The sequence below is a fragment of the Lepidochelys kempii genome, chromosome 2, assembly GCF_965140265.1.
Source record: "Lepidochelys kempii isolate rLepKem1 chromosome 2, rLepKem1.hap2, whole genome shotgun sequence".
Lineage (NCBI taxonomy): Eukaryota > Metazoa > Chordata > Testudines > Cheloniidae > Lepidochelys > Lepidochelys kempii.
In genome coordinates this window covers 5,165,856-5,193,186 of record NC_133257.1, presented here as the reverse complement: position 1 = coordinate 5,193,186, position 27,331 = coordinate 5,165,856, and the positions used below count along the sequence as shown (strand labels likewise).

Here is a 27,331-nt window from a genome sequence, read left to right as displayed (position 1 = left end):
ACCTACTTGGAATACAGCAGGCAAGGAAGCTGAGATTTGGGGAGATTGCACTGGCCTTATTAATACAGTTCCTGCTGTTTGCATGTTTGGGATGTCAGTGTTGTCTCGCTTCCGTGTTCCATCCAGTGGGTACCACAGGACTGAGAGTTGGGAGATCTGGGGTCTGGATCAGCCCTTCCAATGCTTGCTCTGTAGCCTTGAGGGTGTCCTTTCTATTCTCTCCCTGCCTTGGTTTTTCCATCTGTAAAATGGAGATAACACTGGGGCTTTATCAGCTAATGTCTGTAAAGTGCTTTGAGATGGATGGTGCTTTACAGGTATGGAAGGCTGATACAGGACGAGGAATGCAGGTCTTAAATGTATCAAAAATAATCTCTCCTCAAACTGCGGGGTATGTAAGCAAAATCCCCCACAGCACATGATTTGCACTGCAAGTGAAGCTTGAGTGTGTAATGAAAGTAATTAAAAACATTCCTGCCTACGTGCTTAGCCTCCTTTTCTTGCTGCTTTGCTTCTCGTGAACTGGATTATTCACATGCGTTTATTTCCCCATTTGATTTTGTTTAAGAGGCCAGACCTTTTATTAATTGCAGCGCCTGGTTGCTGTGAAATGCTTACCCAGCAACCTCATCTGCTTGACTCACAGTAGAGGTAGTCCTAGCACCCTAGCCAGCAGCAAGCTGGCATGCTGGGACTTCTCAGCGGAGCTGTTTATCTGGGTGAGAAGGGAAGCACTGCCTGAGGTCTAAATATCAGGGACGCTGCAGCATTCTCCGAGCTTGACATGCGCCCCCCTCACGTAGGCGCACACCCTGGTTCGCTATACAGCAGTTCAGCGGGTGCTGCCTGTGTAGCTGTCTTGATGTCCCTTGGCCCTTCCTAATACTTGTGTTTCGAATAGGGTGAAGTTAGCAGAGGGGAAGTTTTATGCTCCAAGAGGGTTGCCTGAAAGCCATGGTCAAGTATGAGCTGCTCTCAGTTTGCAGCTCATTATAGAGATAGTGAAAGTAAAACAGAACCTCTTCCCCCAGCGTTTGACTTGGTGGCCTGCCTGTATGCTGGGCACACACGAGCTAGATTTAATAATGTAGGGAAGCACCGTGAGCTCACCCCTGCAATGTGCTGAGCACCCTCATCTCCCATCAGGGGCCACGTGGTGGCCTCTGAATGCAGCTAACCATATCAGACTGTGGAGTTTTTTCCTCTTCCCCAGTGGTATGCAACCACTAATATCAAAGGGCCAGATGTTGCAGCCTTTTCCCCCTTTAGTGCTTGGTCAGGTGATTACTCACCTGATTCAGGGCAGCTGAATTGAGGCTACTTGCATAAAAGCTGCTTGAGGTGAATAAAGGTTGCAGAATCTATCCCTTGACTGTCATCCGAATTAGTAAAGGATACAGGTGATTCCTAACCACCGCAGGCAGGGGAACATCGTTCTGCTCCTGTGCTAGCGTGACTTCCTGGCAAGTACTTCTAGGCCTTATCTACACTCCCACTTTACAGCACTGAAACTTTCTCGCTTAGGGGTGTGAAAACCCCCCCCCAGTGCTACAAGTTTCAGCACTGTAAAGTGGTGGTATAGACAGTGCACCAGTTCTGGGAGCCACTCTGCTCGTGGAGGTGGGTTTTTTACAATGCAGGGAGAACTCTCTCCCAGCGCTGGTTCCACGACTACCCAGCCACGTTAAAGCGCTGCTGCGTAGTGAAGACATACCCTTAAGCTATGTCTACACTACATAGCTTTTAGTGACACGGCTGTGTCGCTACAGCTGTGCTGCTAAAAGGCGCGCAGTGTAGCCACTGTTTGTCGGCTCTCCTGCCAACAAAAAACTTCTACCCCCAACAAGCAGCGTTAGCTTTGTCGGCAGGAGAGTGCTTCTGCCAGCAAAGCGTTGTTCACACTGGCACTGCTTGTTGGCAAAACTGTTTTGTCTTTTGGGCTGTGTTTTTTTTTTTTAAACACCCCTGAAAGACACAAGTTTTGTCGTTCAGTTGCCAGTGTAGACATAGCCACTTAGTTTTCATAACTGACCTCAAAGGCCCTGTTTTCTGTAGTTTTAAAAAAACACCAAACAAAACCCTCTTAGTTTATTTTGTGGCATTTTGGATCAAACTGAAATCTCATTAGAGGAAAAAGTGATAACCCCTTTTCCACACTCATTATAGCTCTCAGGAGGCTGTTTATTCAGTGACTGAGTAAGTATGAACAGACCTAGTTGTGCATGTTTGTTTTTCTTTCCCTCTCCCCCCCTCCCCATTTTTCATGACCATGTGATATTTCAGAAACTGCTGATAAGCTCTTGGTGTTAATGACAGACCTGGGTTAAATAACCTGCTATTGTGTAAACATGGATTGTAATAGTCCTGACCCTGTGTGACCCCCTCCAGATCTCACTCCACTGCCTTTCCTGCCTCTTTGAACCAGCCCTTTAGGAGGCTCTGTGTGTTTGCCTAGCATGTCCCTGTAAAGAGGATTAGATAAATTCCTAACTTTAAATAAACAACTGTAGGTCCATTAGGCAAGTTGTAGTTTGATAGGGTAATGTGCAAAAGAGGAGATCTGATGGAAAAATCTCAATCTACTGATTTACACCGCAAAGGGACCATCACTGAAGCAGCTAGAAGTGGGATTATAATTGCTCGGAGCTCACTTTGCTGTGCTTTCTTATCTGTACGGGAATCTTATTTGCAGATATAAGTGTGGACTTCGAAGGGACACTTGTATTTGGTTAATACTCTCTTTAGAGATGGGGGAGAGGGTCCCAAACCAAACCTTGCTAATCGAGGGCTGTACTTTGAGGGCCTGATTCTGCTCTCTCACCTGGTTACTAGGAGTTACTCTACAAGTCAGTGGAATTACAGCACTGAGTGCAGAATTGGTCCCTGTATCTCTAATAGGCAAAACCAAGTCTCTGGATGCAAATGCTTCCAAATATGGAGATTTGGTATCCAGATCACAATCTGAACTTTCCCAGCATTGGAGTTCTTGGTTTTAGTGTTCAGATCCTGCCCACTATAGGAAGAGACTTGAGCTTTGCGCAAACTGATCTGAATCTAGATTGGGGTGGTCTCTTTGCCAAACTGCAGTGTGGCGAAGGTGCTATCATGTGCTGCAGACACAGTGACCTGCTGCTGCTATAAAGATACGGAATTAAAATTCAGATTTTTCAAATTTTAAAAGGCAGCCCTGGCTTGATAGTTATCTTGTAACCATTGAAATGCTGGCCCTAAACTATTTGGCAGGAATCCTCTTTTTAAATGTTGGTGTTGTAAACCATTTACAAGATACATATTAATGAACACTTTCCATCTTCAGAGTGCTTTACAGACATTAACTGATCCTGTGATGTAGGCCAATGTTATATCCCCATTTTATAGGTGGCAGGAACCTAAGCCATCCTAACTTCCACCCCCTTTGGCAAGTCACTTTACAGTGTCAAAACTGGGATTGGAACCCAGGAGTTGCTGGATCCCTGATCTTTGTCTGTCTCCCAAGAGCTGTTCATTAAAACACCTTAGACCATTGCAGCCAATACAGTTTCTGATCTTTTGGCTGCTTTTTTAAAATTTAAAAGTGCAACCTAAAAGCACTAGATCCTTACCCATTCACTGAAAATCATGACAGGACCTACGGGTGAGCCCAAAGCCCTCATAAACTAAAATGCTGTTCCTGCTGTGAGTTCTTTCAAAACTACCTTCACAGCTGAGAACGTTCGTGTCTGGCTTCTGTGTGCTCCCTCACAGCCTGGTCCTTTTTAAGTCAGGTGGGAGTTTTGTCTTCAACTTTAATGGAATCCTAATCAGGACCGTGGTGAAGTGACCATTAACCTGAGGCACTCGAGCCTATAGCATTTGAGCTGCCATTGAAGTAGGCCAGAGAAGAATATAAGAAATGCCCCAACGGATCATATTAATGACCCAACTAGTCTCAGACACCGGCCAGTAGTGAAAACCCACATACTGCACCTTTTGCCCTTCTAATCAGAGGTAGCATTTCTTCCTGACCCCAGCTGGTGATTACTTATGGCCTGAAGCATGAGGATCCTTTACACATATAAGATAATAGTAACTGGAAATATAAACTTGTCTGTCATATTTTGTTTTAGTGAATCTATCAGCGTCCCTATGATTCCTTTAGGGCTAAAGGAGACTAAGGAAATGGATTTAATGACCCCATTAAAGGTAAGCCTGCTTAAGGTTATTTGAGTTGACATGCTGACTAGGGTGGGGTGGCACCTCCCACCTGTATGAGTCAGCTGTCATCCTGCTGACTCCTTTTAACCTTAAGAACATAAAGGCATAAACTTCAGTATAGTTACATTATTCCTTAAATATTGAATGTACGCACATCATGCCATGATTATGAATATCAGTAAGTTGCAAGTTTTCAACAGAGACCTTACATGTTATCCTTTATGGACAAATACCCTATAAGTAATGTATTTGATATAGTGAGTTTGTCAGGTCTGAGATGAGTTGTTTGCAAAGAATAGGGGACCCATTGCCAAAAGGCCTATGTGTTGCAGTAACACCAGTTTATAAAGCCTCGCAAATAATAGGCCAGATCACATCCCCTGGGCTTTTACTTACAGAGGGGATGAAAGCAGCGGAAAAGCTACCAACAAACTCTCCTGAAATCTGTTGTGGATGAGAGCCCAACCAGTTCTCCAGGAGCCCCTGTGCATAAACATGGTTTTGTTTGAAGCTTTGCAGGGTTAGGGGGTGTGGTAGGACTGCAGAGCTGTCTCCTGGCATTGTTTGCCATGTGTTTACAAAAGGCATCTACTCCTTTGCTAAGAGAGATGGTGAGCTGCTTGTTCAGTAGCCACAGAAATCAGTCACCCAACAAACTAAACCAAAAGCTTATATTTTTTCCCTGTCTCTCCCCTTACCCTCCCCTTTCCAGGATCTCATCTGTGAACATTATGGGGAAGATGGCATCTCCTTTGAAAAGGAAATCAAAGAGCTCATGGAGCTGCGGCAGGTTTGTGCGCCTCGTGTTTAAAAAGGAAAATCCATCCTGTTTTGGCTGATGCAGGAGGAAAACGGGGCTTCTTTGCAAATCACTAATTCTTCTATGGGTGAACTTTACACTTATCTTCAAGAACTCTTCTGTAGCGCTGTGTGTGCTTTATATCGTTGGGGTATGGAATTCCCTGGAGCACATGTTGAAAATGTTGCGGCTTCAGTTTATAGGTTACAAAATACTACGTTGGTGCAAGTGTCTGCCCTTGTGAGTCAAGCTTTAGGACTGGGGCCATAGTGAGCAAAGATTAAAATTGGACCATGGTTCAACCATCAGAATTATTTATCTAAAACAGGTCGGCAACCTATGGCAGGCGTGCCAAAGACTGCAAGCGAGCCGATTTTTAATGGCAGGCTGCTGAATGGAAAAAGTGCTAGAATGGAAAAAGACTAATTTTTTTATCTGTTAATTAATAATGGAACTCTACGGTTCCACCCCATATCTATTAAAACCTGTCACCTTAAATTACCTTTGAGCTGCTTCCCACACCTGCATTTGACCAGATCTCCTATTTTTCCCAAGCTTTGGTAGATTAATGTAGTTGCCTCAGCAAGGCTGCAGTAAAAACACCCTTAGCTTTCAGTTTGCTGAGGTCAGTCTTAATAATCCAGCCCGGAGCTGGACATTATCGCACTTGCCTTTCCTCTCATGTTAGGCATCATATGGGTGAAGTGGTGCCAACTATAGACCTATATGGTTAGATCCAAACATTTTATATTAAAAGGAGATTAAGGTTTCAAAGTCAAGCACTCAAAAGTTAGGAGATGCTTTGCCAGTAAATCTTACTTCAGCCCTCTTTTATCAAAATGCACAGAGCACAGACTTGAATCATCATCATATTCTATTTTTTTCCTCTGGGATCCTTACCTCATTCACTGTATAGGTGTACTGTTATTTTCTATCATGGGAAAAGAATCTCGGATATGTTCATATAGGATGAAATTCATCCCCCATGCCAAAGGCAAGGCCTCTGCACCTCTTAAATCCCACTTCTGTGCCCTCAGAATAGTGCTGAAGTGGCAATGAGTGACGCATAAGCTTATGCTCTCTCTGATCAGCAGGGAGTGTTTCACGTTAATTGTTGGTGCGCTTGCCACTGTTTCACCCCTCTTGATGTCTAAAAGCCACAGCTGCATGTGTTTACTCCTTTCCCTCCTCTTCCACAGGCCATGCGGACTCCCAGCCGAAATGAAGCGGGGCTAGAACTTCTGATGGAATATTACAACCAGCTTTACTTTCTTGATAACAGATTCTTCCCTCCCAATAAAAACTTGGGTGTCTTCTTTCACTGGTTAGTGAGGGGTTTTTTGTTCTGACCTCTAATTGTGTGTGTAGTCTTAATATTGCTGATTTTGGGGTTGAGGTTAAATAGATCTAGATGCCTAGGCCTTCTCTAGACCTTGTTCCTCTGAAGTATTTCAAAAATCTGGCCTTTTCTCTCTGTCCTCATCACTAGAAGTTGGGTTCCAGCACTACATTCCATGTGACCTTAGGCAAATCACTTAAACTCAGTGAAGTCTACAAAATGGGGATTTTAATGGTCATGTATCTTTAAAGGCATTGTAACCTCATTGCTGTCTGTAAGTGCTTTGAAATCCTTTCCAGCATGTGATGTATGTACAGTCAATGCAAAGTGTGATCACAGCATTCACAGTTTGTTTCAAGTTGAGCAAAACATGAACACACAGTGAGCAGCAAAGGAATCCAGAGCATAATAAATGGGGAGAGGCTTGTGTTTTTTAAACATCAGTGCCCCAGAGGTCTCCTTGTTCATGCCAAATCTTGTTTGGATGTTTTCGGGTCTGGCAGGCACCAAGGCATAGACTGCCTTGTGGAACACTCTGCAGTGGCATTGTTCCCTTTGTGGTGGATTGTCCACTGCTGACAATTTTCAGATCAAGATTGGATACCTTTCTAAAAGATCTGCTCTAGGAATTATTTTGGGGCAGTTTTCTGGCCTGTGTTACAGAGGAGGTCAGGCTAGATGATCACAGTGGTCCCTTCTGGCCTTGGAATCTATGAAATTTCAGGCCTCATCTCTGTGGCTAGCCCTTCTACTAATACAGGCATTGAAAGTGGGTGGTTTTTCAAGCTTCTGAAAAGGCTGTTCCACTTCTGGTAGGTTTGTAAATCATGCTCCAGTGGTATCCAGTGCAAACTGGAAAATCTGCATTTTAAGCTACACATTTGTCTTCTCCCCTCTGTCTCTAGGTATGACTCACTAACTGGAGTCCCTTCCCATCAGCGCGCTCTGGCTTTTGAGAAGGGAAGTGTGCTCTTCAACATTGGAGCTCTGCACACTCAGATTGGGGCAAGGCAGGATCGCACGACCCTGCAAGGGATCGACCGGGCTATAGATGCTTTTCAAAAGGCAGCCGGTAAGTCAGCTGTTTGGAGCTTTCTTGGTGATTTTTTGTTTTTGTTTTTGTTTTGTTTTCAGGAAAAAATGTCAGGAGGACTTGTTGCTCATTTCGAGTGAGAGACTTTGGAGTTGAGCGTATGCTTCGTAGGTGCATTGAGCCTGGCCGATGCCCCCTAATCCTGACCTGTAGCCCCCTGCTCTGCTATAGAACCGGAATAATAACCCACCAAATCCCAAGCTTTGCTAATGCGTCTCTCAATCCTGACCCTGTGAGAGAACCTCATGACCAGTATGGAAAGTGCATCATTCTGAGGCATGTGTGATTGGTATTGCCTCTAGTCTAAGCCCTCTGGACAGCTGCACTCATTTACCAGAATCAGACCTTGGCTTCACCAGCACATCCTAATCAGCTGTCACCCATGATTCAGAGATGCTTAAGCACTGATGGAGTCTCTAGAGCACACACAGTCGAGGCAGGCAGGAGCAATGTACCGAGGCGAGGCAGGCAGAGTTTGGAGAGCACTGAGAATGAGTCCTAACAATGTGAAGTGCCAGGCATATCAATGGCCATCATCTACTGCTCTGCTAATCCCACTGAGTGGTGGAGGTGATGCTCACTCCTACCTACATTTGCCAGTCCTCCACTTGATTTTAGAGTTGTAAGCAGAAGGGCCTTTCGCAATGTCTCTCTCCAGCTGCTTCTATTCATGCAGGTGCCTTTAACTACCTGAAGGAGAACTTCTCCAACGCCCCCAGCCTGGACATGAGCACTGCCTCGCTGAACATGCTTGTGAGACTGATGATTGCCCAGGTGCAGGAGTGTGTCTTTGAGAAGGTCACCCTGACCAGCGCCCAGAATGACTTCTTCACTCAGCTGCAGATTGCACAAGAAGCAGCCAGGGTACACATCACTGCACAGCTTCTGTTTGAACCCAGCAAAGCTGCCCATATCTCTTGGCTTTACTTAGCAGAGCTGTCTGGGGTGTGGCGGGAAGAGAAGAAAACCAGCAGGGAGGGACAAGCAGAACCCTTGAGCAAGGGAGATCTAGGAGGAAGCACAGCTGGCTTGGAGTTAGGGATGAGGCATTCCCTGTGGGGAAGCAGTGGGATGGGATGGGACTACATGGAGCTGTCATTGCTGCAATGAGCAAGGGAGGCACTGCAGGCTGTGCACGCTCGTTGTCCCACTGCGTGAAATGCAACCATTAGTCACCGCTGTCGGGAGGGGCAGCCATCGGTTTCCTGGGTACTCCGCGCCTGAATAGTGAGCTGAGCAGTTGTAAATATTGCTAAATCTTAATCCATATTTCCAAAAAATAAAGAATCCTCTGCAAGAATTGGGGCTAAGTCACACATGAGTCCTTAGCTGAAACAATTTTGTGACTGGAACTGAGTGACAGGGGATGGATCACTCAGTTACCCTGTTCTCTTCACTCCCTCTGAAGTGTCTGGCAGTGGGCTAGATGAACCCAGTATGGCTGTTCTTGTGCTCTTAAGAGAACGTGTGGGGGGATGAGTGGGGTCCCAGAGGCCTGGAGAAGGGCAAACATAGTACCTGTCTTTAAAAATGGGAACGAAAAGGACCCAGGGAATTAATTATAGACTAGTCAGCCAAACTTTGATACCTAGAAAAATACTGGAACAAATGATTAAACAGTCAGTTTGTAAGCACCTGGAGGATAATAAGGTTATAAGGAATCGATTATACTGGCTTGGCATGAATGCCTTCCTTTGAAGGAGCTACTGGGCTAGAGAATGGGGAGGGGAAGCAGTCGACATGATATATCTTGATCTTAGTAAGATTTTAACAGTCGCACATGACATTCTCATAACCAAACTAGGGAAATGTGGTCTAGATGAAATTACAATACGGCAGGTGTACAACTGGTTGAAAGACTATACTCAGAGTAGTTATCAATGGCTTGCTGGCCATCTGGCGGGGAGGCATATCTAGTGGGTCTGATCCTGGGTCCAGTACTAGTCAATATTTCACTAATGACCTGGGTAACAGAGTGGAGACGGTGGTTATAAAATTTGTGGATGTCACCCAGTTGGGAGGGATTGCAAACATTTTGGAGGACAGGATTAAAACTCAGTCACCTTGACAAATTGGAGAATTGGTCTGAAAGCAACAAGATGAAAGTCAGTTAAAACAAGTGCAAAGTACTACAGTTAAGAAGGAAAAAATCAAATACAAAATGGGAGAATAAGTGGCTAGGTGGTAGTACTGCTGAAAGGAACGGGGGGTTATAGTGGATCACCAGTTGAGTGAGGCAGTAATGTGGTGCAGTTGTGAAAAAGGCTAATATCATTCTGGGGTGTATTTAACAGGGATGTCATGTCAGACATGGCATTGGTGAGGCCTCAGCTGAAGTACTATGTCCAATTTTTGGCATCATGCTCGAGGAAAGAGGTGGACAAATTGGAAAGAGTCCAGAGAAGAGCAACAAAAATGATAAAAGGTTTAGTGTGTGTGTATAGTAGGAAAAAGGCGGGGGGGGGGGCGGGCGGGCACGTTTAGTCTTGAGAGAAGCGGGGAAGGGGAGAACTGATAAATCTTCAGATAGGTTAAAGGCTGTTATAAAGAGGACAGTAATCAATTTTTCTCCGTGGCCATGAAGGTAGGACAAGAAGTAATGGGCTTAATCTGCAGCAAAGGAGATTCAAGTTAGATTTTGGGGGAAAAGATTTTGACTATAAGGGTAGCTAAATTCTGGAATAGGTTTCCAAGGGAGGTTGTGGAATCCCCATCATTGGAGGGTTTCAAGAACAGGTTGGACACACACCTGTCCGGGATTGTCTAGGTTTACTTGGTCCTGCCTCAGTTCAGGGGGGCTGGACTTGATGATCTATTGAGGTCCCTTCCATTCCTATGTTTCTGTGGTGACATAATTTCATTTTCTAATCTTACTTAAGGATAATTTGCGAATTCTATTCATAAACAGTGGTTAAGCTCCTAAATCATTCCACTTTGCACCACAGCAGTTAGTAATGCTATCCACATGTGATGTTAAACTCCCATCCAGGTGCTAAATATAGACCAAGAATATATTGTTTGTTTAAAAGATGCTCGCTCTCCAGCTATGACTCCATAGAGCCCTCCCTAATTTCTGAAGAGTCTTACAGCTCTACTAAGATGACGCTCCGGGGTGAAGCCAGGATGATATCTTAGCTTGGGATTATTAATGCTGTTCCTTCAGCTGCTGTGAATGCACTGGGTGGAACAAGTCAGGGACTAAACTGCCTTAGTTCTGGGATTTAGGAGACCTGGGGTTTATTGTGCGTGGCCTTGGTCAAGTCACTTAACATCTCTGTGACTTAGTTTTCCGAAGCATAAAGAGAGGATAATGATCTTTACAGTCTTTGAAATCTAGAGATAAAAATGTGATATAAGTTTGACGTACTGTTATGATTTTAATTGTACTGCGTTTTATTGTAACAAACACAAGTAGTTGTGCGACAGAAGTTAGAGCTGGAAAAAGCCTGCTAGGTTGCCTGACCCACTCCCTGCTAGTACAGGATTGTTCTCTGCCAAATGTTTTGTGTTGATTTGGCCACTCTAATCTTTGTCTCAAGCGATGAGGCTTCCACCCCATCCCTCAGAAGACTATTTAGCCTCTGATTGCCAGAAACTGGGAGTGGACAAAAGGGGATGGATCACTCAATGATTGTCTGGTCTGTTGATTACCTCTGAAGCATCTGGCATTGGCCTCTGTCGGAAGACAGGATTCTGGGCTAGATGGACCATTGGTCTGACCTAGTGTGGCCGTTCTTTTGTTCTTAATCCACAGCCTCACAGTTAGACTGTTGTCTGATTGGAACCTTCTCATTAATAACGTGTGTTTTGATGGTTGCAGGTTGAAGAAGTCTACTCCTTGGTGCATCAGACCATGACCCAGGCTCATGTGAAGGATTATGTACCTTTCTCGTGGGCCACCATGGTCCATGTCAAATCTGAGCATTTCAAGGCCCTCTCCCACTACTATGCTGCCGTTGCACTTTGTGACTGCCCTTGTGAGTATCAATCCTACAGCTGACCAGCAGCCCAAAGGCGGCTGTGCTCTCACCTAAACGCTTGTTTATCTTGCATCTTTTTGTAGCATTCATCAAAGAAACAGCTCAGCACTTGGCCCCTCAAGGTTCAAATGTGGGACATGAGCAAAAATGAGGGGGACACAAAAATAACAGTGCAGGAAGCATAATGCATTGTGGGACACTTAACATAAACAGAACTATCTGAAACCTCACTTAATCTGAAACTGGGGACAGGGTGTGCAGCGGAGGTAAACTTGATACACTGCCTGCCTACTTCTTGTACAATGTTTGTAAAGGTCTTTGAGAGCACTGGCTAAAAAGTGCAATAGGAATGCAATATGATCTCTGTTTCAGAGTTGCAACAGAGACATGGGAGTAAACAGCAAGGAGAGGGCTCGTGGAGTGTTGATCCAGCACTTGCCAATCAGTGTGGTATCTCTAAGGCTGCAATAAGAAGTATTCCACTTAGCATTCTGTACCTAGCACTGCCTGTGGGTGCACTGTGCCCTCAGAGTGAAGGGGTAAGGACAGTACAGAGAGACAGCTTGAGGAAAGTTCAGTGAGGCCCTGGTCTGGGACTTGGGAGACCTCAGTTCAATTCCCAGCTCTGACACAGACTTCCTGTGTGACTCGAGGCAAGTCACTTAATATCTCTGTCGCCATTCCCCATCTGTCAAAAGGAGAATATTTCTTTTCTGCTACCTTCTGCCTGGCTTGTCTGTTATGTGTATATACACAGTGCCTTGCACAGTGGAGCACCAATCTTGTTTGGGGCGTCTAGCCAGTACAGTAATATAAACAGCTGATTTCAGAAAACATACATTTCAAAAATCAAGGTGTAAGTAATATTTTTACAATGGCACAGCTCCACAAAAGGGGCTTAGACACTGCAACACTGAGCATCACAGCACCTAACTTCAGGGTGCCAAGAAAATGACAGGAACAAGGCTGGGATCTACAAAGCCTATATAACGAATGATCAGATAGGTACCTTAGAATGGGGTCCACAAAGCCAACAAGAGGGGTGTGTTCTAAGCCCCACCCCCTCTGAGTTCAATTCCTGTTCTCCCCCAGTTATTGAATTACTAACCGAGACCGGCATTTGGTCGCCTAGGTCGCATGTGGAGGCTCATCAGAGGCTGCCTAACTCCATGTAAAACAGCGGGGGTGGGATGGAGGAAAACCTCCTTTATCCCTATGGTTAATGTGCTCACTCGGAATGTGGGAGACTCCCTCCCATTCAAGTCTCCCCTCTGCCTGACAAGAAGGGATTTGAACAGGGATCTTCTATCTTGCAGGTGAGTCTCCAAACCAGTTGCCTAGAGGGTATTCTGATGCAGGTCTCCCTCACTCTGCTATTGAAGTTATTCCACTTTAATTAAATGACTGGATCATTTAAATATTAATTGGGCATGACAAAGAGTTAGAATGACTCTCTTGGTTCAGGCACTTACATGAGAGATGGCAGATCCCTGTTCAGATCCCTTCCTCTCATCAAGCAGAGGGAGAACTTGAACGGGGGATTAGACCCTTGCAAACCAACAGGAGCCGACTACAAATGTGGGGTTTGAGTCAGGTATGCAAATAACTTGACATGCTCTGGTTCAGGTCAGGTTGGCAGGGTTTGGCCAGTGGTGTGTCTCACCACAGCCAGTGTGACGATCGCCACCTGGCTGAGCAGAGAGAGCCAGCTGAGCATGTTGATAAACAAGGGGTTGGGGCCTGGTGCATTCCACATTTGGCTCTGGCCCAGGCTGCCACTGCTGTTTCCTGCCCAGCAGGAGAGGGGGGTGGCGCTGACAATATGGCGATTAGGAGCCTAGCCCTCAGTGGCCCCTGCAGGCCCAAGGAGACAGCACAGCACCAGCTGGTGAGAGCTGAGACTAGGATCCCTCCCCTCCGCCCCCCCTATAGTCCGCACATCTCTGTGGGGCCTACCCAATGGGCTTTACAGGATAGTCAGGCCTGGTTTCTATCCCAAAAAGCTTACACTCTAATCCTACTTGTGGAGTACTGCCTAACAAGTAATAGGGAGGGGTAAGGTGAGGAAGGAAGAGGTTTGCAGCAATTTGGTTGGGGTTCAGGGGTGTGTGCACGTATCTGGTTCAGTTGTCGTCTGTTCTCTCTCTTCCTGCCCCCCAAGGTCTTCTTTATTGGCTCATTCCACACGGGTGTTTCAGAAGAAAGCGAGTCTTTAGCAATCAGAATGAGGAGAGGGTGCTGGGTTAGTGGGCCCGAGTTGGGAGGAAGCTCCATGAATAGGGGGTGATGATGGGGAGGGGTGGGGGGAAGGCTTGGAGAAGGCTGTAGGAGTAGCAGGTGAGGAGGGTATAATGACTGGCATCGTTATAGGGCAGTGGGGGCAAAGCAAGCCTTTTTCTAAGCACTCAGATGGTGTGTGGCTTTCGCACTGACTGTCTTAACAGTAACAGCTGGCGGAGGGGGAAAGCAAGAATCAACAGGAGAGTCCCCATGTTGCCACGTCATGCTCATTCTGGCTTTTGGGAAGGCAGCATGTCTCTGCAGTTCAGATGCCACAGCCTAGATATAATCTAGCTCTGTTGTTCAGAGTAACACATCCTTAGCCAGTGCAACAAGCCATCAATAAACTCTTTATGCCAAGATTAATCCCTGACTGGTTCAGTACTTGCACAGAAAGAATCAGTATCCATAATGCCATCATGACATTGGCTGACTTCAGATTAAACAGGCTTCAGCAGGAGCTTCCAGTTAGTGTTCTGGGAACACACTGGCTTTATTATTATTATTTTATTTTTATTATTTTTTTAAGCCCTTCTGTTGCTCCAGATCATTTGAGCCCCGGGACTCTCTCAATTCAGGAGCCCTCCCAATCTCTCGTTATCACCTCCTATTCCCTAGAGAGGAGCTTATGCTGTAATCCTGAAGTTCATCCAGACCTGAAAAGATTAGCCACTGCTTTGGCTGAGGACTAATTAAAAAAAAAAAAAAGCCAACACAGACTAGATCCGGTGCTCGAAGGGCTTGTGACAAGACTTGTTTGTTTCAGCCTCACCAAGATAGTGCTTTGATCTAGCTCAATAACAGCAGTGCAGCTGTGGCAACAGGAGTGGTGGCATGGGCCAGCCTCCCAAGTACAAGTCTGTCCAGGACCCATAGCACATACTAGAGTGGCTAGCCCGTGCCGCCACCCATGGTGCCCTGGCTCCGCTGCTGTTGTTACCCTAGCTAGCCCAAAGCTAGTTTGACTGTGTTTGTTTGCTGCAGTCACCCCTCCTGATCGCAATGTAGCCATACCCTCTGTATTTGTGACCGTGGCATATATCTCGGACACTTTTTTTTTTTATTTTCATGCCTACTTTAAAAAGGAACTAAGGAAATTGGGAGACCTAGAAGGTGCCCAGATACCACAGTGATGGGTGCAGCATAAACCCTAGAGCTGGCCCAAAAACTTGAAATTTTTCATATGTTTGGTGATTTTGTAGGCTGCCCCATTAAATACACAGGCCCCCTGCCCTGCATTTGAATCCGTTAGTACAGAGGCTCTAGTGTAATTAAAAACACCGACCCTTTAAACTGTTGGAGCAATGTAGATCCAAGTGCTGCTGCAGACAGGCTATCCAGGTTCTTCTCTCATCTGCCTGGGAAATTCCAGCTATTTATGGATGAGTAATGCTTTGAATACTCCACTGAGCGTGTGTACACCTGCTTGTTTCACACAGCTGTGTCTGTTGCTGACCTCCCAGAGCACGAAAAAGCCTTTGTCCAGTTCCACGTCACCATGCCGGAGGGACCATCACTTCATCTTGTGCTGCAAGACCAGGAGGAGCGAAGGAAACTAGGTAACTATCCTTCAGCGTAGTGAACCTCGTCAGGCATTAGCCAGGAGACAAGTTTTGATGCATGAAAAGGCCCAGTGTAGTCCCGCTACTTCCCTCTGTGGACAGCATCCATGAGGGCATGGTGAAGATGTATCGAGAAACCATGTTCAAGACGGTCCCCTCCCCAGGTCTGCCTTTTCCGTGGTGGTGGCTTGAAAGGGGCCTCTTCTGGGAAGCTGTGACTGGAACATGCCAGGTGTCTTCCTTTCTATAGTCAGACTTTTAACTATAAATCCTACACCAGCCAGGTAGGGGGATATTTATCAGGCAGGGTGTCTTGGAGGTTTGTTGCTTCACTTCTCAACACCTCAATCCTGCTTTGATGTCTTGAAGATAAGACCAGGGCATGAAAAAAGTATGTACTCCCTCACCTTTTCCTTGAATTAAGTCCATAGACTTCTGTAGAAATTTAAGCTGTCATTTAAAACCAAACAAAAACAAACAGGTTTTAGATTTTCTGGTTGCAAAGACCCTTCCAACCGTGACTGGATGTAGCTCTGTCTTCCTGAGCCTGCAGACATTTCTAGTGCCTCAGAGCCCCGAGGGCAGTATGAAAATGAAGAGAATCCTGTCACTTTAACTCTTCTGGTTGGAAATTCTATGATAGAAGCAGACACTACAGCTACTTTCAGGGGCAGGGTAACAGACATTCTCCAGTGCCTGTATCTGTGAGAGGAAATAGCATTTTGTGGGGTCCTATGTTCTTCTCTCAATAACGCTGCATTGTATCTGTTTATTTTATACACTAAACAAGTTTTTTTAACTGCCAATGCTGCAAGTGCCGCTAGGATCAGAGAGCCAAGCAGGGCTCTTTCTGGCTCGCAAATAGCCAACAAAAAAAGTTCTGCACTCGGTACTTAGTTACAAATACTGCTGGTGATGCATGAACCAGGATGGAATCCAGCTCTCTAATGTAGTGGGGTTGGCTCTCCAAGGCTAATTGGAAGCAAAAAGAGGGAAGTTTACTTCACACATTGAAGTCAGTAGTTATCACTCGAATACATCCCGGGAGAAGCTCTAAGTGTAGGTGCTTTTCAGAGTTGGACTCACTTTAATGGCCCTCTTGCACTGCATTCAATGGGTTTCTTTCACAGGATGTAATGGGAGTTGGACTGGGCTGCGAATCTGTAGTGGAACCCAGAACTTGAGCGGGAGGTGTCTTAGCATTAGGCTTCGAAGCATTAGACTTTTATTAGTAAATGTTGGGAAACGTTGATTTCACTGTATGCACACAAACTGCCGACTGTTTCCATCAACGATGATCACAATTTACAGCTAGGCAAAGTAAGAAATATGCTGCTTGAGAACTTATTAGAGTTTAGGGATATTTACTTTGTCAACATCACATGTCAAAATATACAGTGTGCTTTAATGGCTTATAAAGCTTTAACTTTTTGAATCTCAGCATCTACTCAGGGTTGGCAATTTTCCCAGGGAAAACTAGGTTAGGACAGAACGCTGGTAAATGCCAGTCTAAACTGGAAAAAAAATTAAATTATTATGAGAATATACTAATGCTCATTACTAAAAATATTTAGCAATTTGATGATGATTTTGTAGTAATGTGGTGTGTTTAATTTTAATGAAAGGAAACTAAATAAGACCAAAAAAATCCTCAGCCTAAAACTGTAATCTATTGCCTTGGCTACCTCAAACTGAAACTTTGGAATCTGGGGATTCCCCCTTCTTTGTTTAGCTATGAAAATGACATGTTTGTTTACCAAACAAAGAAAGGGAATTCCCAGATACCAACACTTCAGTCTGAGGTAAACTGCAAAACTAACTGTCCGGTCCAGTACTGTCTCTTGATGTGGCTGCTGGCATACAGCAGTTGCAGCTGCATTCAGTACAGGAACTCACGTCAAAATATTTCAACTTGAACAAAAGTGGACCCCAACTGACCCAATTCATGGCTATTTTGAGGAAGCTACGAAGATGGCAAAGTTTCTTAGATGTAGAAATGGCAAAGAAAAAGTGATCAGGTGGGCAGACTGCAAAATGCAGTGGAAAGAACAAAGAGACACCGGACCAATGACTTTGGTTAAATGCACTTGAGTGTTAGACTCGGACTGTGAGGATGAAGGTACTGATAATACTGCACTGTCATTGCCAAGTACCTCAAAAGAAAGCCAGGTCCACGTCAATTAAAGACGTCAAGGAGGAAGAGTCATGGCTCTTCTTTGAGTGATGCCCCCATGGGTGCTCCACTGTGCGTGCAGCAGCACCCCCTGCACCCAGCTTTGGAGATCTTGGTCAGCCATGGCTGTTGGACTGCACATGGGCATCTCTTCTGTCTCGTGCTGTGAGCAGGACGTGCATATATAGCACTGTGGGTTCCGACTGCCCCCAGTTCCTTCTCTACCGCCTTTGGTCTGGGATGGAATCCGCAGCAGAGCCTGCTCCTCCTTTACCTTTGATAGTGCCTTACCTGTTTGGAGTTTGTTAGTTCTTTCCTTCCGACTCTCCCAATTTAAAAAAAAAAGAAGAAAAATCTCCACTTTTCCACCTCCTTTGCCTCCTCATTAGTTCGTAGTTTAGGTTTTCATTTCCCGCTTCCTGCCCTTCCCAACTGGGAAGCTTTTCCCTCACCCTTATGCCTGGCACTCCCAGATTCAAGAGGGGCGTATCCTGCTAGAATGCCTTCCCAGTAACCGACAGTCACCAGCAGTACATTCACTCTCTGGGGAAGGGACACATCCCACAAAAGTGTGTGCTCACGCCAGGGCCAGAAAAGACTGGGGCATTTGCTTGTGACTTCTCTTCATGGAGAAATCACTGTGTTCAGCTTCAGAACCCAGCCCAGACACTTCCCCTTTACAGCCCTCACACTCTGCTAGGTTGTCTACTGACCCATTTGCTGTGTCTTTCTAAAATAAAATCTTCTCCTCCCCACTCTAACACAAAGAAACGGCTCCCTCGTCACCTACTGAGACACCGTGTGCCAGAACTCCATCCCCAGTGAGCTTGGTTGCCTCAACATCCTCAGAGAGGTGACATAGTTCCAGGTCTCACCTGAGTACCTCTCGTACTGATGTCAACCAACAATCTAAAGACCCTACTCTGGCAGATTTGCAGCCCTCAGCATTGTCCCTAGACGTTAAAGACTGAGATGCAAGACCTCTGAAACCAGTGCCAGGTGTACCAACCAGACCTACTCCGGGCATCACAGCGCCAACAAAATTGCCAGCACCGACAACCCTACTAATGCCGACATCCTTTTCAGCACCCACTATGTCCTTGGCACCAAGAAAATCTTCAACCCCATCAGCTGTGCCAGTGATGCTCTTCCCTCCTCCGCAGGAGTTTTGATACCTCAAAGATGTGTTTGTCTCCGAGGTGCCTGAGTCCCCCCACTCCTTGAATGTGATCTACCTCCACTGCCATCCTCATTGCTGGAATCACATCACTGTTCCCCGAGGATGGTACCTGCCTTCCCTAGCGATGTTGAGGAGGAGGAGTACTCAATCCCACCCGAGACAGTCTCACAAGGCCTCTTCTATACATTACATGCAATCCACCATTGGACCAGGCCTCTGGTATGTACCACTATGGATGCAACCCCACATGCCACTCCCTCAGTGTTGGCCATACTGGGATTCTTGGGCCATGTATAGAGAACAGTTTGGGAACCCTCCCACGGACCAGATCCAAAGGCCTTCACCTTCTTCATCGGTCTCTCGCCTCTTCCCATACTGGAGGAGGAAGAAGAGCAGGAGGAGGAAATTCCACTGCTGCTCCACTTCTCCTCCTCTTCTCCTTATGAGGCTATCATATCTCCGTCTTCTACTGCAGCTGATGATTTCAGACACTTTCAGCAGTTATTTTGCAGGCTTGCAGACAATCTTCAGATTCCTTTAGAGGAGGGGAAGGATCAACAACATAAGCTGCTCAAAATCCTGCACACGTCATCGTGCTCCAAAATAGCTCTCTATCAACCAGGACCTTCCCAATCATAGAATATCAGGGTTGGAAGGAACCCCAGAAGGTCATCTAGTCCAACCCCCTGCTCGAAGCAGGACCAATTCCCAGTTAAATCATCCCAGCCAGGGCTTTGTCAAGCCTGACCTTAAAAACCTCTAAGGAAGGAGATTCTACCACCTCCCTAGGTAACGCATTCCAGTGTTTCACCACCCTCTTAGTGAAAAAGTTTTTCCTAATATCCAATCTAAACCTCCCCCACTGCAACTTGAGACCATTACTCCTCGTTCTGTCATCTGCTACCACTGAGAACAGTCTAGAGCCATCCTCTTTGGAACTCCCTTCCAGGTAGTTGAAAGCAGCTATCAAATCCCCCCTCATTCTTCTCTTCTGCAGGCTAAACAATCCCAGCTCCCTCAGCCTCTCCTCATAAGTCATGTGTTCCAGACCCCTAATCATTTTTGTTGCCCTTCGCTGGACTCTCTCCAGTTTATCCACATCCTTCTTGAAGTGTGGGGCCCAAAACTGGACACAGTACTCCAGATGAGGCCTCACCAATGTCGAATAGAGGGGAACGATCACGTCTCTTGATCTGCTCGCTATGCCCCTACTTATACATCCCAAAATGCCATTGGCCTTCTTGGCAACAAGGGCACACTGCTGACTCATATTGAGCTTCTCGTCCACTGTCACCCCTAGGTCCTTTTCCGCAGAACTGCTGCCTAGCCATTCGGTCCCTAGTCTGTAGCTGTGCATTGGGTTCTTCCGTCCTAAGTGCAGGACCCTGCACTTATCCTTATTGAACCTCATCAGATTTCTTTTGGCCCAATCCTCCAATTTGTCTAGGTCCTTCTGTATCCTATCCCTCCCCTCCAGCGTATCTACCACTCCTCCCAGTTTAGTATCATCCGCAAATTTGCTGAGAGTGCAATCCACACCATCCTCCAGATCATTTATGAAGATATTGAACAAAATCCTGCAGAGGTACTCTGGCAAACCCCAGTGTCCATTCCGCTGACTTGAAAGGGGGCAGACAAAAAATACTATGGTCCCGTCAAGGACTTGGAATTTGTTTTTACTCACTGCATTCAGAATTCCATGGTTATCAATGCCATGCAAGAAAATACCAATCTTGACCAATACACTGTGATAGAGACTGGAAGCAACTGGATCTGTTTGGATGTAAAGCTTATGTAGCCTCTTCTCTCCAGTTTCACATATCCAATTACAAGGTTCTCATGGCTAAGTATACTGACATTTTTCAGAGTAACAGCCGTGTTAGTCTGTATTCGCAAAAAGAAAAGGAGGACTTGTGGCACCTTAGAGACTAACCAATTTATTTGAGCATGAGCTTTCGTGAGTCTTCGGTTAGTCTCTAAGGTGCCACAAGTACTCCTTTTCTTTTTGCGTATACTGACATTAACTACTCTAAAATACAGGAACTCTCTGCCAAGACCACCTTGATGAAAAACTGGGACAACTCCAAGAGCTTATCTCTGAGGGACACCTCTTAGCCCATACAGCTCTGCAAGCCTCTTTAGACTCTGTGGACGCCACCGCCCGATTCATAGAAACTGCTGCTGTTATGAGGCAGGTATCATGGCTGCACCTCTTGTAGTTTGTACCTCTTTAGAAAAGCCCAATAGAGTTTGGCCCCAAGTTATTTGTGGAGCATATGGATGACTCCCTATGCTCCCTTAAGGATTTCAGGCAACTCTCCACACTCTCGATATTTACTCTCCAGTGCCAAAGAGATGCCTGGGGAAGTATCGACTTCATCCATGACCCCGACCACTGTGTTATACCTCAGAGCTGCAATATGATACCCAACAACATCAATAGAAGCTACTTACCAAACACAGACCTATGACTTCCCAGGGGATTCTTCTCTCACACCTCCAACCAAAACAACAATTTTGAAGATGTGGATGAGGCCCCGAGAAGCCTTCCTCTGTTCCAGTCCTATCAACCATCTTTGACATCCCACCAATTTGGCAACCTCCTACCCCCTTTCTTTCCATCATGGTAGCTAATTACCTCAGATAAGTTGGTTCTGGAGGTCGTCAGGGAAGGTCATCCCTTTCCTATCTATCCCACCCTGCCACTCTCCCTCCCCGTCCCTTTTCAGGGACCCTTCTCATGAACCCATCCTAGGAGAAGAGAGAAATCATCTGTGATTGGGAGCCATAGAACCAGTCCCACCCCAACACAGAGAGGGAAGGGTTTTTACTCTCATTACTTTCTTGTCTTAAAGAAATCTGGTGGATGGAGACCAATCCTAGACCTTTGAAACCTAAATACATTCGTCAAACTGCAATGCTTCAAGATGTTTACCCTCTCCACTGTTCTCCCAGCACTGGAACAGGGGGATTGATTCTCAGCCGTTGACCTCCAAGACATGTACTTTCATATCACCATACATCCCACCCACAGATGCTTTCTCCAGTTCATTATGGGAACCGACCACTATCAGTATAAGGTACTGCCCTTCAGACTGTCGACCGCCCCTCGTGTGTTTTCTAAGGTCCTTGCAGTAGTCACTGCCTCCCTACATAAAGAGGGCATCGTCATCTTTCCACACTTGGACGACTGTTTCCTCAAGGCCCCATCTGAAACTGACACCCTTCTCACCATCCATATGACCACGAACCTTTTCTCAAGCCTCAGCCTTCGCATAAGCCTGGAAAAATCTACATTAACACCAGTGCAGAAATCGCAAGGCATTGGTACCTCAGCAAAAATCCAAATTTTTGTCATATTTACTTGCGTTTAAAGTTCAAGAAGCTTCAGATCCAAATCAGTGTTTTTGTCCACTATCAAGGAAAAAAATTCCCTTGTCACAGATTTAAAAAAAAACCCTGAAGAATATTGATATTCCATCCGACTTCATAAACCTGTTGGTGCTATTGCATCAGTGTCCAGCAAGTTCAGCAATCACAGAAAAAAATCTCTTTTCAAACTCTGAATACATCAATTCAGAATTTAGGAACAGGCTTAATCTATTTGCTGCATCAAATTTTGTCTCTTGCTATAGAATGCAGGATGGCCAAATGGACCTGGACTGCTAGTCTACGACTTGGCATGCTTCTGATTGCTCAACACTAAAACCCTACAACTCTGCATTATTGTTTTCATATAATCGAACGTGTTTGACTTTTGTTTATTTAAATATTGAAAACTGAAATGAGTCACAACTTGTATAACTTCTTCTTTGAGGACAATACCAGACCAAAAATGTATAGACCTTCTGATGTTCAACAATATAATTATGCCCACTAGAATTTTTTTATTCATACAATCCTAAATTTAATCTCTGAATCTACCTCCTTATGTAACCGCAATTAGTTTTCCTTACATATTCAAAGTGTAATGTAGTATATATTAATGAAACAGTTTTCAAAATAGAAAATGCCTTAAAGTGGGACAGAGTGGTAAAAACCAGCTCTGGTAAACACCATGCCATCCCTGCTTCTGTTGTTTAATAGTTTGTCTGACTCCTCCCATAACGTCCCTGAACTGAAAACTTAAATAGATAAAAATAGAAAAAGTGCCTAAAAGTAAACACCAGTATTATCTATCGAAAGCAGAATGTTTTTATAAAAACTAAGTCGGTTTATAGTTCAGGTTTAGGAAAGAGACCCAAGTACCTAGTTGTCTTTAAAAAGCTATTGAATATGGCTCTTATCACATCAATGGTCTGTGGTGCTTTTAACAAGTCTTTTAACAAAATGCGACTCGGTAAATCCAAGCAGATTTGTCTTAACTCCAAGTTTCAAATGCAGGTTGACTCCTAGATTTCAGGTTATGAACCTGATCACAGAGGATACTGGGGGGCTATAACTCCTATCTCTTGCTCCCTTTGATACTGATTGTCATAAAAAAGGCAAATTTATCACTTGCTTTTTCAGCTACATGTGTGTTGTTTTTTATTCTATTCTAACAACCATCCCTGAAGCGACTGGAACAATAGAAAGCCTGGGTCTTAAGCTCTAGTTTGTCATATCTGCTTTGCCTCTCCCCCCCACCCCCTTTTGGGTCATTGTGCATCTAAACCTGCTATGATTTAGAAAGCATGAAAAACCAAGAGACAAAGACCTGCTGGGAATAAATTCATCTTCAGCCCAAGGCTGGATTGTTCCCTACTAGCTGCTTTGCCTAGTTTAGTTTTGAAATGTTCCAAGCAAGAGGGTTTTGATCTTATCATTGTACTAGTGAGACAGATGAGAACCTTAAGTGTTCCCAACAGAACATCACAAACCAGCTATTTCAAATGACGTCTTGCTAAGATTTAGGGGGCCAGTTCCACAGCTGGTGTAAGTTGGTGTGTGGCTCCAGTTGATTTACACCAGCTGGGAATCTGGCTCTATTGCTCTTCTCTACCAAGAAGACAAGCTGGCCCTGTTAATCCTTATAAATAAAGGAAAGCGAAGACCCCAGTCTCTGCTCTTGTATGTTCCCAGGGTCCAGAGGTTAAAACGTATCCACAGGAAGGTCCCTCTTTCTTTTCTCACAAAAGAGCAGTCTTCCTCGCCGCATCTGTGGCGCATTGGGTTGTAACTTCAATGCATTTAGACCAGTGGTTTTCAACCTGTGGTCCACGGACTCCTGGGGTTCTGCAGACTGTCGAAGATTTCCAAAAGGATCCTCTGCACCCTGCATTTGAAATTTTCACAAATGAAAAAAGGTTGAAAACCACTGATTTTTTTAGACCAACCGTGTAAGATGTTGTACCACCTTGTCAGGAGTCAGCACACCTTCATCTTCAACTAAGTAATATTCTAGGCAGAAATGCCAGTTCAGATAGTTGACTTTAGTTCTAAAACATGACTTAAGGCTCTCTGGGGAGTGGAGGGAGACTCTTTTATGTCCCAATGTAAAGATTAATTAGAAAGCAACATAATTATCTGAGAACTTTTCAGGACATGCCTAGGCTTGTATATTTCTTAATTGCTATTATATTTTGACTAATCCTTTGATCACGAAATCCAGACAGACCATCCCTATGTGTTTCTGTACATGATAGGAAAAAGCAGGAAGTCCATTATAGCACTTACAAAACCAAGTTCACTCCAGTGATCAAGAATCTACGAATTCCAAATAGTGGTGTGTATTTTTAATATAGATTGATCTGTTAGAAAATGAAAAATACTAATTTTAATGAATTTCTTTCTCCGAGTAGAGAACAGGGCCTAAAGATACTTGCCTTGTTAAGATCCTACAGAACAAATATTCACTTCTGAGAAACGTATAGCATAGAACCTGGTATGTCAGGTTCTGATCTTACACCTGTAAATCCAGAGTTAATTTACTGAACTGTGTTCCCATCATATGTCTTTAAACTGGAGCTACCAGAAGATTGTTTATTCTGTGGTTTATTGCTGGCCACAGGTAGCTTCTTGACTCTTTGCATCTGTGTTAATAAATTCACGGCTTAAAGCCAGAAAGGATTTAGGGACCTAGTCTGACCACGTATATAATTCAAACTTCTAAAGCCCACACAGTTACTCCTGTAAAGAGCCCAATAACTTGTTTGGCTACAGCAGATCTTAAATGACGCGTCCTAAATCGTAACTGAACCCATGTTGGGCTGAGCAATAGCCCTGCATGGGGACAGAGGAGGAAACCCTATACCAATAAAGAATTGAATTGAAAACTCCATGTTGTTGCCCAGGCCCATTGAGCACAACTACTCCTGTGAGACATAGAGGTGAGGCCTGCATGTCCATGATTGGTGCTACCTCCACTCAGATCAAAATGGAGCACTGCATGCTTGGGCAGGTCTGTGCTGCATTTGGGAGTTGCGGTTGCAGCCTGTATAGGCCCTCCTGACTTAGCTTTCATCGAGCTACCTCACCAAAAGTAGCAGTGAAGTTACTGGGACTGCTTTCTGCTGATCTGCTAGTGGCTTGGAGGGAACATACTGCTGCTTGAATTATCTGTCCTGTCAGTGACGGGCGTATTATGAATTTTGTACTTTATAGGCAAGGCTCATTTGAAAAAAGCTATCATGCGACACGAGGAAGCCATGAGGATCCACAGCCTGTGTAAGATCCTGAGGAAGATGGACATCCTCCAGGAGGTCCTCTCCTTCGCTCACAAGCGCTCGCTTAGCAAATACTCAGAAATCGATCATGAGGAAGACTTCTTCGAAACTGGAGATGCTCCCGACATTCATCGTAAGTGGGGAGCACTGTTGACAGTCTTCTTACGGTATCTTTGGTCCTTCAGGCTCCTCCTCCCTTAGTCCTTTTCTCTGCTAAATTATCTCCTTTCAAATTAAATTGGCATGTGCGCTTGCAGGAGCCATGTTGGGAGAGTTATTACTCATTGATAATGTCCTAAAGATTCAGATTTTGTCGCAGACCATGGTGACAGACATAGTGTGAAAGCCTAGCTCTTTCCTCCATTCTGAAGGATGAGAGAAGAATTTGTATTTTTGTGGCACTACTAATCCAAGAAATTTGATGCACTTCATAAACGTTAAGCTATATTTCTTCCATCTACCCCACCACCTAAGTGGGTTTGGAAGGTATTTTACAGAGGGGGAAACTACAGCACAAAGGAGGGATGTGACTTGCCCAGGATCACACAGCAAGCTGGTGGCAGAGTTAGGATTCATAAACCAGTCGGAGAACACTTCAATCTCTCTGGTCACGCAATCACAGACATGAAGGTTGCTATCTTAAAACAAAAAAACTTCAAATCCAGACTCCAGCGAGAAACTGCTGAATTGGAATTCATTTGCAAATTGGATACTATTAATTTAGGCTTAAATAGAGACTTGGAGTGGCTAAGTCATTATGCAAGGTAGCCTGTTTCCTCTTGTTTTTTCCTACGCGCCCCCCCCCCCCAGATGTTCTGGTTTAACTTGGATTTAAACTTGAAGAGTGGTCAGTTTGGATGAGCTATTACCAGCAGGAGAGTGAGTTTGTGTGTGTATGGGGGTGGGGGGGATGTGAGAAAACCTGGATTTGTGCAGGAAATAGCCCAACTTGATTGTCATGCACATTGTGTAAAGAGTTATCACTTTGGATGGGCTATCACCAGCAGGAGAGTGAATTTGTGTGGGGGGGTGGAGGGTGAGAAAACCTGGATTTGTGCTGGAAATGGCCCACCTGATGATCACTTTAGATAAGCTATTACCAGCAGGACAGTGGGGTGGGAGGAGGTATTGGTCCATATTCTCTGTGTATATATAAAGTCTGCTGCAGTTTCCACGATATGCATCTGATGAAGTGAGCTGTAGCTCACGAAAGCTTATGCTCTAATAAATTGGTTAGTCTCTAAGGTGCCACAAGTACTCCTTTTCTTTTTGCCAGATCAGATGGTTTGTTTAATACATTCTGGTATTATGCAGCAATTTCCTGAAGCGCAGTTATGTGGTGATGCAAATTGTGGGCCAAGCCATCAGCTGGAGTAAACAGGCATGGCTCCAATGACTTAAATGGAGCTAGACTGATTTACACCAGCTGGGAGACTGGGCCTGTCATGCTGGTCTGTCACCTGAGCAGGGTTGGGCTTTTTCTACTGAATACACTGTTGCTGTCCTGACATTACTAATCATGTGTTACCATAGCACCTAGGAGACACGTTGTGGCCCAGGTCCCTATTGTCTAGGTGCTGTACAAACACAGATCAAAAAGATGGTGCTTGCCCCAAAGAGCTTACAATCTGAGTATAAGACAAGAGGCAACAGATGGACGCAGACAGACGGGGCAGCACAAGGAAACAGTATTTGTCAGCATGATAGGCTGAGTCTGCTTGGCCCCCCTAGATACATACATAAGCAACAGCTCCTGGTTCACTTGTGCAAGAATGGAACGTCTTTGTTTTTTCTTTTACTCTTAGCCAAAACGAATCAGAGACCAGAAATAAAATCTCCCAACTTCTCCCAGGTGAAGGTGACAGACATCTTCCATAGACTGGTATGTAACAGTGATGAGAGGAAACAGGCCAGCACGTGGGCCAGTGCCTAATACCTATCAAAACCCATGATGAAATTGCTGTGAGGTCATGCAATGGGGGGACCATTGCGTGCAGCATCTAGAGGCGTCTCCGTGGTGCTCTGAGCAGGTCCTGAGAGCTAGGCAGCCCATCCACGAGTACGGCTACACTTGAACTGAAGGTGTA

General features: G+C 45.1%; 1 protein-coding gene across 7 annotated transcripts in view; it reads left to right on the top strand.

Annotated features, from left to right (window-relative positions):
• RHPN1 (rhophilin Rho GTPase binding protein 1) overlaps window positions 1–27,331 on the top strand; it is a 52,036-nt gene that overhangs the window by 14,495 nt on the left and 10,210 nt on the right. For all 7 annotated transcript variants that reach the window (XM_073329959.1, XM_073329964.1, XM_073329963.1 and 4 more), the window contains exons 4-12: window positions 4,107–4,182; window positions 4,907–4,984; window positions 6,193–6,317; window positions 7,238–7,404; window positions 8,102–8,289; window positions 11,246–11,402; window positions 15,125–15,244; window positions 25,183–25,377; window positions 27,050–27,126. In XM_073329959.1, coding sequence (XP_073186060.1) covers window positions 4,107–4,182; window positions 4,907–4,984; window positions 6,193–6,317; window positions 7,238–7,404; window positions 8,102–8,289; window positions 11,246–11,402; window positions 15,125–15,244; window positions 25,183–25,377; window positions 27,050–27,126 — 1,183 coding nt within the window. The remainder of the gene's footprint in view (window positions 1–4,106; window positions 4,183–4,906; window positions 4,985–6,192; window positions 6,318–7,237; window positions 7,405–8,101; window positions 8,290–11,245; window positions 11,403–15,124; window positions 15,245–25,182; window positions 25,378–27,049; window positions 27,127–27,331) is intronic.